General features: G+C 41.5%; 1 protein-coding gene across 5 annotated transcripts in view; it reads left to right on the top strand.

Annotated features, from left to right (window-relative positions):
* Positions 1-6,202, top strand: part of ZFP69B (ZFP69 zinc finger protein B) — a 19,285-nt gene extending 13,083 nt beyond the window's left edge. For all 5 annotated transcript variants that reach the window (XM_027766878.1, XM_027766880.1, XM_006164939.3 and 2 more), the window contains one exon: positions 4,817-6,202. In XM_027766878.1, the coding sequence (XP_027622679.1) occupies positions 4,817-5,985 (1,169 nt within the window). In that variant the 3' untranslated portion in view covers positions 5,986-6,202. The remainder of the gene's footprint in view (positions 1-4,816) is intronic.
* The last annotated feature ends 7,668 nt before the right edge of the window (positions 6,203-13,870 follow it).

Raw genomic sequence — 13,870 nt, 5'->3', positions numbered from 1 at the left:
TGTCCCTGTCTGGTCAAATTAAAATAAATAAATAAAGTTGAATAAAATAATTCTAAAAAAAAAAAAAAATAGGAAAAGTTAAATGACTGCCTATTTCCTGGAGTAAGTAATCGAAACATGCTTTTTAGGCCCATTTCAGAATTTATCCAGTTGTTAACTGAGCACTTAACAAGTGTTGTACTAAAGTGAGGTTAGAAATCTTGAGGGGAAATGAAATTGAAAAAAATTGAAAAAGAGGGAACCAGCAGTTAGCGTAATGGCTATGTCGCTGGATTCCTACGTAGTCGACCGCGGTTCGTGTCCCGGACCCGGTGGCTTAAAAAACTCACGCCGGGCGCGTGTGCGTGCGTGCCCAAGATCCCGAGAGAAGAATGGAGGAGAAGGGATTGCGGCGTGACCATCCCCCCTGGGGGGTGATTTCTCGCTTTCTGTCTCTATGTCTCTCTCTGTCTGTCTGGCGAGCGCACGCGCCCTACAGTGAAAATCTCTCAAAAAAAAAAATTGAAAAAGAAGAAATCCTGGAGGATACACTTTTTAAAAAGTTTTTGTTACAGAATATGTGTGATTGCCAGAGAGAGAGAAAGTGAGGAAGCCTCCCACAGGGGGGTGGCCATGCTGCGGTACCTTCTTGTCCAGTCTCTCCTTGGGATGTTTTGGACACACACTCACAAGCCACAGAATCGGTGACTCAAACTGCACAGTCAGCCATGTGGGATCCAGTTGCCTTAACCTCCACGGGGAATAGCATTTTGTACGAACAGGAGATATTGGCGCTCTGGAATGGCCAGGTCCTTATGGATGGATAGAAATGGAAAGAGTAAGTATTGTGGAAAACCTATCATCCAAAACGTGCCTACGCTCACTTCAGAAGCACTTCGGAAAAACTGTGCCAGCTCCACCATGAGTAGAGTACATAGTTTGTATCCTTACAGATTAGCTAATGTTATGTCACATATTGAGAGACCATTTTCCTCCTCTTTTTTAAGAGAGGTTTTGCTATAGGGCACATGAGCTCGCCAGAAAGAGAGAGACAGAGAGACAGAAAGTGAGAAATCACCCCCTGAAGGGATGACCACACTGCAATCCCCTCTCCTCCATTCTTTTTTTTTTTTTTTTTAAAGGTTTTTGCTAAGGGCTCATGTACCTATCTCCATTGGGGCGGGAAGGGATGCGCTCACCAGACAGAGAGAGACAGAGAGACAGAAAGCGAGAAATCACCCCCTGAAGGGATGGCCACACTGCAATCCCCTCTTCTCCATTTTTCTCTCAGGATCTTGGGCACACACGCACACGCACCTGGGGTGAGTTTTAAGCCACTGGGTCTGGGACTTGAACTACAGTTGACTACGTAGGAGTATAGTGATGTAACCATTACACCATCTACTGGTTCTGCATTCTCCTCCTCTTACATAGCCAAAAACTGTGAAGGTTGACCAGAGCCAGTAAGTATGCAAGGAAAGGCACCCACATTCCCTGGGTGCGCACACACACACACACACACACACACACACACACACACCACACAACCCAACAGTGCTTCTTTAGTAAATCCAATGATACAGTGGCGGGGCGTACAAGAGTTTATGTAGCATCATGCAGATTGTGTTATGATTTGTAACAGTGAAAAACTGGAGACGACCTAAATATTTTTCACTAGTAAAAAGTAAAATAATTGCATAAATGTAGTCCCCCATGTTATCCATGGTTTTGCTTTCTACGGTTTCAGTTATCCACGATCAACCATGGCCTGAAATAGTAAATGAAAAATTTTAGAAATAAATAACTCGTAAGTTTTAAAGTGTGTCCTGTTCTGTGGAGCATGATGATAGCTCGTGCCGTCTGACTCAGTCCTGCCCAGGATATGAATCATCTCTTTGTCCCATGGGTTCCCCTGTCGATGGTGTCTCTTTGTCAGGTACAAGCCCTCTGGTATCAGACTGAAAAAAACATAGTAAATATAGTGTTTGGTACTATCTGGTTTCAGGCATCCACTGGGGGTCTTGGAATGTATCCCCCACAGGTAAGGGGGAAACATCTATGTCCAAAAGTCATTAAAATGAAGTGCAGTTGTTAGAAACAATCAGGTAAATATAAATGTGTAAAAATAGAAGAAAACCCATAAAATAGAGTTTAGTTAAAAAACTAAATGGAGCCAGCAGGTGGCTTGGTGGCTAAGGCAGCTGGACTCCCACATGGCTGATCATGGTTTGAATCCTAGACCTGACAACTTACTTTCTCACTTTCCTTCTCTCTCTGGTCAACTTCAAATTAATTAATTAATTAACGACAATGAATAAAATTAAATAAAATAATTCTTAAAAAAAAAAAAAACTAAATAGAGCCAGCCCCACAAGCCTATGGTTAAGGGAGCTGAATCTCACATGGCCAGTGACACTTTATATCCCAGTGGCTTGAAAGATGTCAGGTGCGTGTGCATACATGCCCCAGATTTTGACAGGATGAAGAAATGGAGAACAGATTATGGTATGATCCCTCTCTCTTGTCTCTCTCTCTGCTGAATGCATGCACCCCCTAGTAATTAACAATAAAAATACGGGGCTATGGGGCTAGCAGGTGGCATGGTGGTTAAAGCGCTAGATTCCCACATAGCCAACCACGGTTTGAGTCTCAGATCTGGTGGCTTGAAAATCATGCTTGACGTGTGTGTGTGTGTATACCCGGGATTTCAAGAGGAGAACGAAGGAGAGGGGATTATGGTGTAGTTATCCCTCCCGCCCGAAAGGGTGCTTTTTCACTTTCCCTCTTTTTCTCTCTCTCTCTCGCTCTGTCTCCAATGAGCACTCGTGTCCAATAACAACAAAAACAAACAGATAAAAACTTAAAAAAAAAAAACACAGGGGTGACTCTTTGGCCTGGTGGTTAAAGCAGCCAGATCTCACATGGCCGATTGTGCAGTTCAAGTCTCAGACCCAGCAGTTTGAGAAATATGCTGGGAATGTGTGGGTGTGTGTCCAAAATCCTGAAAAGAGGGAGAATTGGAGGAGAAGGGATTGCAACGTGACTATTCCCCATTTGGGAGGGTTTTGTCTTCTCCACCTCTCTGTCTCTGTCTGGTGAGCACATATGCCCTCTAGCCAAAAAAAATTTTAAATTAAAAAATTACTGAGTGATGTATATCTCATGATCTTTCTGTTTTGTACAAATGTATATATGTGTACCAATTGCATGCACTCACAGATTACATTTTGTTGGAGTATATCTGAATGGATGCGTTCCAAATCCTCAGAGACTGGTGGGAATCCTATCCCAGAGGGGAAGAGCCCATCCATCTCTAGTCTGTATGTGCTTACAGTACAGTCGTACACCACATAGCCACCTTTCAGACAACAGCACATATGAAAGCATCCTGAAAGATTATATTGGAGCTGGGAATTCCTATTGCCCAGTGACATCGTAGTTGTTGGAACGTCATACTGTATTACACATATTTGTGGTGATGTCGTCGTGTAAGTAAACTTATTATGCTACCAGCCGTATAAAAGTATAGCACACACAGTTATGTATAGTACATAATACCTGATAAAGACAATAAACAACCATGTTATTTGTTTATGCATTTACTGTTCATTGTTATTTTAGAGTGTACCCTTTTTTGTAAAATGATATGTTTACTGTAAGGCATTATTTTTTTACACCAGAAACTGCCTCTTGGTTCCCTTGGCTTTTGCATCTCTCTATTGCATCATTTTCTTTTGTTCCTGATTTGTTCTTGTGTTTTTGTTTATTATGACCCATCCACTGGGGCAGGAGATAGAGGGGGGAAGGCAGTGATATTGGTGACATTGATCCTGTGTATGTCTAGGCTAATGTATGTGTGAGTTTGTGTCTTCATTTTTTTTTTTTTTATTTTTAAAGACAGATTTTTGGTGTAGGGCATGTGCGCTTGCCAGAAAGATAGAGAGACAGAAAGTGAGAAATCACCCTCCATGGGGGATGACCATGCCATAATCCCTTCTCCTCCATTCTCCTCTCAAGGATTTGGACACACACACACATGCACCCAGCTTGATTTTTCAAACCCTGGATCTGGGACTCAAACTTATTCAGCTATGTGGGAGTCCAGTGCCTTAACTATCATGCCACCTGCTGGATCCTAAAATACTTTTTTTTCCCTTAAAATTTGTCATAGAAACATAGGCTTGAGATGATAGCGTTTGAATCCTATCTCCCTTAACCTTAGCTTTTGATATTTGCCTTTATTCTCTTAGTTTATTTCCTCTTAGAGTTCACATAAATGAGCTACCAATTTTGTAAAGTCACTTCATGCACTTCTTTTTTTTTTTTTTAAAAAATTATTGTTATTTAGTTTTATTTATTTGTTCATTTTAATTTAACCAGAGAAAGACAGAGTGAGAGAGAGAGAGTTGAGAAAGCAAGCTGCCAGGTCCAGGACTCAAAGCACAGTTGGCCATGTGGGAATCCAGCACCTCTAACCACCATACCATCTGTCATCCCCACCTCATGCACTCCTAACAGCTGTTTTCCTATGATTAGTTCTTTACTTGGTTTCATATCAGCACTCTAGGGAGCAGGATTACATCTGAAGAAAGTCTAGGCCTCTTGCACCCAGTATGAGGGGACTTGCAATAGTTCTGAGAAAATGGAATTAAAGTACAAGTTTATTTTGGTGTAAAATATTGAAATCCATGTATAGTATTTTCATAATACATGGATTTTCATGAACTTTTTGAAAACCCCTTCATATGTACATGTATTTTTTTCTCCCATTCTCATTGTGGTATTTTTTAAAAAGTGAGATGAATTTAAATCATTTTTATCTTTGGGTGTCTTTCAGACGTGGGGAGTAAAGCAGAAACCAAAGAGTCAACCTTAAAGAATGACATTTCATGGGAAGAAGTGCACCATGGCCTGATGATGGAAAGGTCCACTAGAGGAAGCACCTTGTGTTCCACATTGGGAAGAGTCTCCAAATGTGATAAGTTAGAAAGGCAGCAGGAAAACCAAGGAATAGGTGAGGAGCAAGTCCCCCTGATCCACCAGAAAATGCTCTCTCAGGAGCAAGGCCCAGAATCTAACAGATTTGAGAAAATAATTAACATGAGCTCAAGAGTAATGCCAGGACCAGTAGGTCTTCCAAGAATAAGAGACCATAAATATGATACATCTGGAAAAAGAAGTAGATACAATTTAGAGTTGATTAATCATTCAAGGAGTTACACAAAAATGAAAACCTTTGAATGTAATATTTGTGAGAAAATCTTCAAACAGCTCATTCACCTTACTGAACACATGAGAATTCATACTGGAGAGAAACCATTCAGGTGTAAGGAATGTGGAAAAGCCTTTAGCCAAAGTTCATCCCTTATTCCACATCAGAGAATCCATACTGGTGAGAAGCCCTATGAATGTAAAGAATGTGGGAAAACCTTCAGGCATCTTTCATCCCTTACTCAACATGTCAGAATTCATACTGGAGAGAAGCCCTACGAATGTGGAGTGTGTGAGAAAGCCTTCAGCCAGAGCATTGGACTAATCCAGCATCTGAGGACTCATGTTAGAGAGAAACCTTTTACATGCAAAGACTGTGGAAAGGCATTTTTCCAGATTAGACATCTCAGGCAACATGAGATTATTCATACTGGGGTGAAACCCTATATTTGTAATGTATGCAATAAAACCTTTAGCCATAACACATACCTAACTCAACACCAGAGAACTCATACTGGAGAAAGACCATATAAGTGTAAGGAATGTGGAAAAGCCTTTAGTCAGAGAATACATCTTTCTATTCACCAGAGAGTCCATACTGGAGTGAAACCTTATGAATGCAGTCATTGTGGGAAAGCCTTCAGGCATGACTCATCCTTTGCTAAACATCAGAGAATTCATACTGGAGAAAAACCTTATGATTGTAATGAATGTGGAAAAGCCTTCAGCTGTAGTTCATCACTTATCAGACACTGCAAAACACATTTAAGAAATACCTTCAGCAGTGACATGTGAAATATAATCAACATCAGAGGATCTGTATTGGAGCAAAAACCTCTAAATTAGTGGCTTCTTGACTATTAGATTTCAAAAACCAATAGTATTTTTTTAATGGTTTGATAAGTGTTACCAACTATTAGTAATGCCACATTAAAAATCAATCACCTTTTATCAGTAGGAAGGCTAGAATAATTATAATGAACTTGAATATTGAATTAAATCAGCTTTAAATCTCCCAAATTTGTCTAAACTTTTATTTATCTATGGGTCAGTGAAAATTTTATGACAGGTTAATGATTTGTGGATTGACTTTTGAGAATCATCTTTAAATATCTCATTAGTGAGTCAGAATAAAATATAGTACAACTTTTTACTACAGCTCTTCTGAGTCAGAAGTATAAATAATAATGTTGGTTGGATCATTTCTAGGGAAAGTGTTACAGGAAGTTGTCTAGAATTGATAAAATAACCTACTATACATGAGATACTTACATTATAAGATTTTCTATAGAACAACAATTGATAAACATTTTTTTTGTAAGGGACCAGATAGTAAATGTGTTAGGTTTTGAAGTCCATAGTCTCTGTCAAGGTACTCGACCTGCCTTTTTAGTGTAAGAGCGGCCAGAGATAACATGTAAACCAGGATATCTGCAGCTTGACACTACCGATATTTTGGATGGGGTAACACTTTGCTATGGGCAGCTGTCCTGTACATTACAGAATGTTTACTGGCATTTCTGGCCTCTTCCCTCAAGATGCCAGTAGCCCCTAATTGTGACAACCAAAAATGTCTCCAGAGATTGCCAGATGTTCCCTGGAAGACAAAATTGTCCCTGGTTGAAAACGATTAACAAATAGATTTTATCATGTTCTGATACATTTCACTTAAAAGAACAGATGTTGGGTTGTACTCAGCCCATATAATGATTAGTAATGGCAACAGACTAAAGTCAAATTAGTATGTTTGTGTGTATGTCATAAGTATTTTCTTGGCAATTACTTTAGTATTTTGTTGTAGTAATGTGTTATGGTGGGGATACACGAGAGAGAAAGCACCCTACAATGAGTCTAATCACGTCACAACTTTTTTTCTCCCAGCTATCCATTCCATCAGGATCCTAGGCACATGCACGTGCCCACCCCATGTAGAGCCAGTGGGGCTGGAATTCGAATACTAGTCAGCAATGTGGGATCAGTTTCCTCTGTAACACACCTTACTGCTGCACAGTGGATCTGGCACTTAAAATTTTTAAAAAAAATTTCCTATAGGGCATGTGTGCTCACTGGAGAGACAGAAAGAGAGGGAAATCAAGAAAAACCAGCCATCAGGTGACGGCCATGGCACAGTTCCTTCTCCATTCTCCTGTCAGGATTTGGGCATGAAAGCACATGCACCCAGTGTGTTTTCAAGTGGATGGGTCCAAGACTCAAACCTCACAGCTGGCCACGTGGGATCCAGCCACCTTAACCACTTTGCTACCGGCTGTCCCAGAATTTTTTAAGTCATATTTTTAATGCTATCTTGGAGCCTAGAGATTATTTTGGAGATATTAAGACTTCAGTCTATAATGATGGGGGTTTTGTTCATCCATAAGTATGTTGGGATGTATCCCTAAAAGAAGAGCACTCTTTTAAAAGATAACCCCAATTCCATTATTACACCTTAGAAAGTGAACCATAATTCTTTAATACATATTGATTCCTTTTGAATATAGATACATTAAGATTGGTGGCTACCATTTTTAAAAAACTTTTTCTTTGCCAAACATAGAGTATTAAATGTAAAAATATTCTTTCTGCTGAGTGGAAGTCTTTAACATAGTCCCAAGAAGGGACTCACCAAGAAGGACCAGGGAAAGGTGACTTTAGGAGCCGTATTTAAACAGTGAAGAGAGAGGTCAAGTTTAGCGTCTTACTGTTTTATTTGAAGATAGAACAGTTCAGTTGCCTGCGTGTTGCAAGTGTGAACTATCCAAGTAAAAGTTGTAAAAGTTGTAAATAGGCAATGTATAACAGCATCTGTTTGTTGGTTTGGTTGGTTGGTTGGTTGCTTTTTTTTTTAGCTGGCCTTTAATGCTTTTTTTTAAATAGAGATTTTTATTATAGGGCGTATGTAAATGCCACAAAGACAAAAAGTGAGAAATCACCCCCCAGGGGGGATGGCCATGCTTCAATCCCTTCTCCATTCTCCTCTTAGGATCTTGGGCATGCACACACATGTGCCCAGCCCGAGTTTTAAGCCTGTAGGTCCAAGACTTGAACCACAGTAGATTACACAGGAGTCCAGCAAGGTAACCATTACATCATCCACTGGTCCCTGGCCTCTAACTCTTAAGTCTATATGACTGATAGAAGGGATGGGGATACATCGTTCCTTACATTTATTCTACCATATTTCTGTGGTCCTCAGTGTCCCAAGAATTTGGGTTTCTCTTGTTGCTTCTTGCAGTGAAAACCATGATCTCATACAGTTTTAGAGCTTAAAATTTATCTCTATTTAACAACTGCCATGTTTCCATCTTCAGTCCATACTTCTCTCCTGAATTCCAACCCACTTTCTGCCTGTGGGGCATTGCACTAGTTATTCCAGTAGTCTACACTCTTACCTTCTCATCTTTGCTCAAATGTCTTCTCACTAGAGATTGTCCCGATCATGCCATGTAATATAGCAGCCTGTCCTTTGCCCTCTAACTCTAGCATTCCCAAACCCCTTTCCATATCACATACCACTGTTTGTTTTTAAAATATTTTTTGCCAGAGGGCAAGTGCATTGGACAGATATGAAGAGAGGGAGAAAGCACCCTCCACAGGGTGTGGCGATATCACAATCTCCTCTTCATTTCTCCATCCTGTTGCTATTTTGGGCATTCATGCATGTGTACCTAGTGTGTTTTTCAAACCACTGGGTCTGGGACTCAATCTGTGCAGTTAGCCATGTAGGATCCAGCAGCTTTAACCATTAGCTATTGCCTGGCCCACAAAATAAGCATTTTAAAATTTCAGTCTTCAGGACCAGCATAAAGTATAGTGGTTACATCACTGGGCTCCCATGTAGTCAATAGCTGTTCAAATCCCACACCTGGCAGCTTAAAACTCATGCCAGATGTGTGTGTGTCTGTGCGTGCGCGCGTGTGCCCAAAATCCCAAGGGGAAAATGGAGAAAGAATTGCAGTGTGACCAGCCCCGTGTAGGTGATTTCTTGCTTTCTGTCTCTCTCTGTCTCTGGCGAGTGCATTTGCCCTATAGCAAAAATATCTCTCAAAAAAAGTTTTCAGTCTTCATGAATCAAAAATTCAAAAGCTGCTTAGATGGGAGGTTCTGTGTAGGATACAGATAAAATGGTGCAGTCATCTGAAGGTTTGACTGGTTTGACTTGAGCTAGAGGATATGTTTCTAAGATCGCTCACTACATGACTGGCAATTTGACGCTGGCTACTCAGCTGACTTTCTCCAGAACAAGCAGAGTGTGCAAAGCAGAAATGCCAATGTCATTTGTGACTTATCTTTGGAAATGATACATCATTGCTTTCACCAGACTATTCTTTAGGAATAAGTCTGCCTCTCATTCAAGAGGAGTCTCCACCTACTGGAGGAGAGTAGCATATTTTAAACAACTAGAGTCACTTTTAACATTTTTTCTTCATCTTCAGCATTTTGCAGTTAAACTATTATGTGTCTAGATGTAGATTTTTTTTTAAATTTATCTTCTTAGAGCTTATTATTTGGCTTCTATCTGTTATCTGGCTGCTTCCATAGGTATAGAGAAATATTCAGCCATTATCTCCACAGATACTATCCCTGCCTCATCTTCTCTACTCTTTGTTGTTATTTATAATAGAATTGTTTTATTTAACTTTACTTATTTATTTAATTTGGCCAGAGAGGGACAGAGGGAGAGAGAGAGGGAAAGTGAGAAAGCAAGTTGCCAAGTCTGGGACTCAAACTATGGTCAGCTATGTGGGAATCCAATGCCCCCAACCAACTGCTGGCCCCGGATTCTCCTAGACTTGTGTCAAATCTTCTGTCAGAGTGTATGTGAGCTCACCAAAGAGAGATAGAGAGATACAGAGAAAGGGAGAGAGAGAGAAAAGTACTCCCTAGTGGGGCATAGTCATGCCACAATCCTTTCTCCATTTTTCCATCCTGCTGGGATTTAGGTATACATGTCCATTTGTCTGGAGTGTTTTTCATGCTTCCAGGACCAGGATTCAAACCATGGTTAGTGATGTAGGACTGCATTCCTTAACCACCAGGTCGTGGGCCTAGCCTCCCCAAAATTTTATTTATTCATTTCTTCTAAAAGAAAGACAGTACTCCCAAGAGTCTTTTTTTTTTTTTTTTTTTTTGAGAGAGAGATATTTTTGCTGTAGGGTGCATGTGCTTGCCAGAGAGACAGACAAAGCGAGAAATCAACCCCCTAGGGGTATGGTCATACTATAATCTCTTTTCCTCCAGTTTCCTCTCAGGATTTTGGGCATGCACATGCACATGCCTGGCATGAATTTCAAGCTGCCAGGTCCAGACTTTGAACCATGGTCGACCATGTGGGAGTCCAGTGATGTAACCATTATACCATCTGCTGGTCCCTCTAGGGTTCTTTAAAAAACAAATCTGCCAGGACCAGCAGGTGGCCTAGTGGTTAAGATGCTGGATCTCCTACTTGGCCAACTACAATTTGAATATCAGACCTGGCGGTTTGAGACTCATGTTGTGTGTGTGTGTGTGTGTGTGTGTGTGTGCGCGTGCATACCCAAGAGGAGAATGGAGAAGAAGGGATTGGAATATGGCCATCCCCCTGGGGGAAGGTGATTTATCACTTTCCCTGTCTCTCTCCAGTGAGAGCACGCTCCCTATGGCAAAAACCCTAAAAAAATTGCCAGAGGGCATGTGTGCTTGCTAGTGAAAGAGAGAGAGAAAATGAGAAGGCAACCCCCCTATGGGGGAAGGCTGTGCTGCAATCCTCATTTCTTCTTCCTTTTGGGACTTTGGGCACACCCACATATATACACACAGCATGTTTCTCAAGCCACTGGATCTGAGACTTGTACCACGTGATTGGCCATGTGGGATCCATTTGCTTTAAGCACCACACACTACCTGGCTTTTATTTTTTTAATGGGCATATGTGTTCCTGGTGTAGTCAGGAAGGTCTCCAGACATAAATCCAGAACTTTCTCATATGGAACAGCCTCACAGAGGATTGCATTTTACCATTGCATCACTATCTATCCTCTTTTGATTTCTTTCTTTTTTTAGAGAGATGTTTGCTATAGGGCATGTGCACTTGCTGGAAAGACAGAGTCAGAGAGACAGGAAGCAACAAATCACTCCCACAGGGGGGATGGCCATGCTACAATCCCTTCTCCTCTATTCTCCTTCTGGGATTTTGGGCATGCACACACTTATGCCTAGCATGAGTTTTAAGCTGCTGGGTTCAGGATACAGACCTTACTCAACTACATGGAAGTCCAGCAACATAACCATTACACTATCTGTGGGTCCCTCTTTTGATTTCTTCATGTTTCATTTTGGGAACTTTCTTCTGCCCTCACTTCCTTTATGCTTATCTCTTTTTAGCTATGTCTAATTTGTTGTTACACCCATTCATTGAGTTCTTAATTTTGTTACTGTATTTCTCAGTCATAAAATTTGTTTGTTTAGGGACCAGCAGTTAGTGTAATGGCTATGTCACTGGACTCCCATGTAGTCGACCACGGTTCAAGTCCCGGACCCGGCAGCTTAAACTCACGCCGGGCACGTGTGCATGCGTGCCCAGGATCCTGAGAGGAGAAGGGAGGAGAAGGGATTGTGGCATGTCCATCCCCCCTGGGGAGTGATTTCTCGCTTTCTATCTCTCTGTCTCTCTCTCTCTCTGGCGAGCGCATGCGCCCTGTAGCAAAAAAAAAAAAAAAAAAAAAAAAAAAACCTCTCAAAAAAAAAGAATTTTTTTGTTTAGTTTTTACATCTGCTCTATCACTTTTTTTTTTTTGAGAGGTTTTTGGTATAGTGCGTGTGCACTTGAAAAAAGATTATTTTATAGTTTGCAACTGATAATTCCTAAAAAAGCTGTCTTTGTAGAGCTATTTCTGCTGTTTATGTGTTCTGGTTCACACTAAGTCTAGTCTGTGTACCTGGTTATCTTAAATTCTGTACTTGATATTGTCTTTTTTTTTTTTTTTTGAGATGTTTTGTTATAGGGTGCTTATGTTCGCTAGAAACAGTAAGTGAGAAATCACCACCTGGGATTGTGGGTCATGCCACAATCCCTTCTCCTCCATTCTCCTTGCAGAATTTTGGGCACACACACACAGGTGCCCTGGGTGAGTTTTAAGCTGCCAGGCCTGGGAATCAAACCACAGTCGACTACGTGGGAGTCCAGTGACGTAATCATTATGCATTTGCTGGTCCCAATATTGTATATGAAAATATATGTAAGAATAATTAGAGGCCTACAATTATAATGCTTTCCTTTAAAGAGGATTTGTGTTTAATTTTGCCAGGCATGTAGTGGCACCACAGAGACATCTTTAAACCCAGATCATGGGGGCCAGACAGTGGCACAGTAGTAAAATGCAGCACTCTGCAGGTCCATAGACCTCACTAAGTATGCCAGGCATGCATGTGCCCAAGGTCAGGGACTGGCTGAAAGCTGGAGGTGGATCATGGTGTAAAGACCCTGTTGGGGATGCGCTCTCTCAGAAGAAATACATGAACTTTGGGAAGAAAAACAAAACAAAACCAAGATCATGTCTTGATACAGGCAATTTGATTTTAACTTGAAAATTTCTTTCAAGTTGTTCTGCCTCAAATTCCTGCTCACTCTGAGGATGTAGCCATTTGGGGTCTGTTTTTTGTAAGGACTGTCTTCTATTTCACTTGCTACTCACTGTGTGTGTATGTTATTTATGTATATGTAATTTTTTCCCCTCTTTGTAGAATGAAAAGACTGTCATTTTCCAAGTAGGTAAATGCCCTTAGGGCAAAAACAGTTTCGGTAAGTATTACCTCCCTGAAGTCAAGCTTTCCAGATTCTGGTCTGGTAGTTTTCTGCTATCTTGCCATCTTATAGACTGAGATGGACTTGATTGTGTGCACCTCCGAAATTCACATGTCGACACTCTAGTGCCCTCTACCTCATGATGTGACTGCACTTGGAGATAGGGTCTTTAAAAAAGTTATGAAGATAAAATGAGGTGTCAGGGTATGCTCTAATTCAACCTGAGGGATGTGCTTATAAGAGGAAATTTGGACACACAGACACCAGCAGTGAGGCCGTGCACAACGTGTGAGGGCACAGAAGGCAGCCACCTTTGGAAAACCCAAATATGCCCATACTTTATCTCGGCTTTCCAGCCTCCAGAACGGTTTTGTCACCCAGACTGTGGTATTTCTTTTATGGCAGCCTTAGGAAAACTAATGCAGGCCTTTAAGAACATTAAGCGTATATATTTCAGACTTTTATTGTCGTTTCCTGAGGTAGGTTGATGCACGTATCCCAGCCCACCATTACCAGAAGGAGGAGCTCTAGTCCCCGTCAGCTCACCCTGCTTCCTTTTCCTTCTTAGCCCTTAACATCGCCCGGGGTATTATCTATTTACCTTTCCATTTATTACTGTCAGATTTCTCCAGAACTAAGTTCCAAGAAAGCAGGCGCTGCTGTTTGTTCACTGCTGTACTCCCAGGGGCTGCAGGAATGTTCGGAGGGTTGGACTCTCAGAACATGGATGAATGAATAGCAGGGAAGGGGCTTCCCCACCACCAGAGCTGGGCGCCCCCGCGGCTGCCCCAGATCTCTGTCGGCAAATGCCGGACAGTCCCGCAGTCCCCAAGTCCGCTGGGGTAAGAGGGGTCGGGGCAGTGCTCCGGGGCGCGCCCCCGGGCGCGCAGCTTCCCGGAA

This window comes from Tupaia chinensis, unplaced genomic scaffold, assembly GCF_000334495.1.
Source record: "Tupaia chinensis unplaced genomic scaffold, TupChi_1.0 Scaffold143758_1, whole genome shotgun sequence".
NCBI classification, from domain to species: Eukaryota; Metazoa; Chordata; class Mammalia; order Scandentia; family Tupaiidae; genus Tupaia; species Tupaia belangeri.
This window is presented reverse-complemented; position numbering and strand designations above follow the sequence as displayed.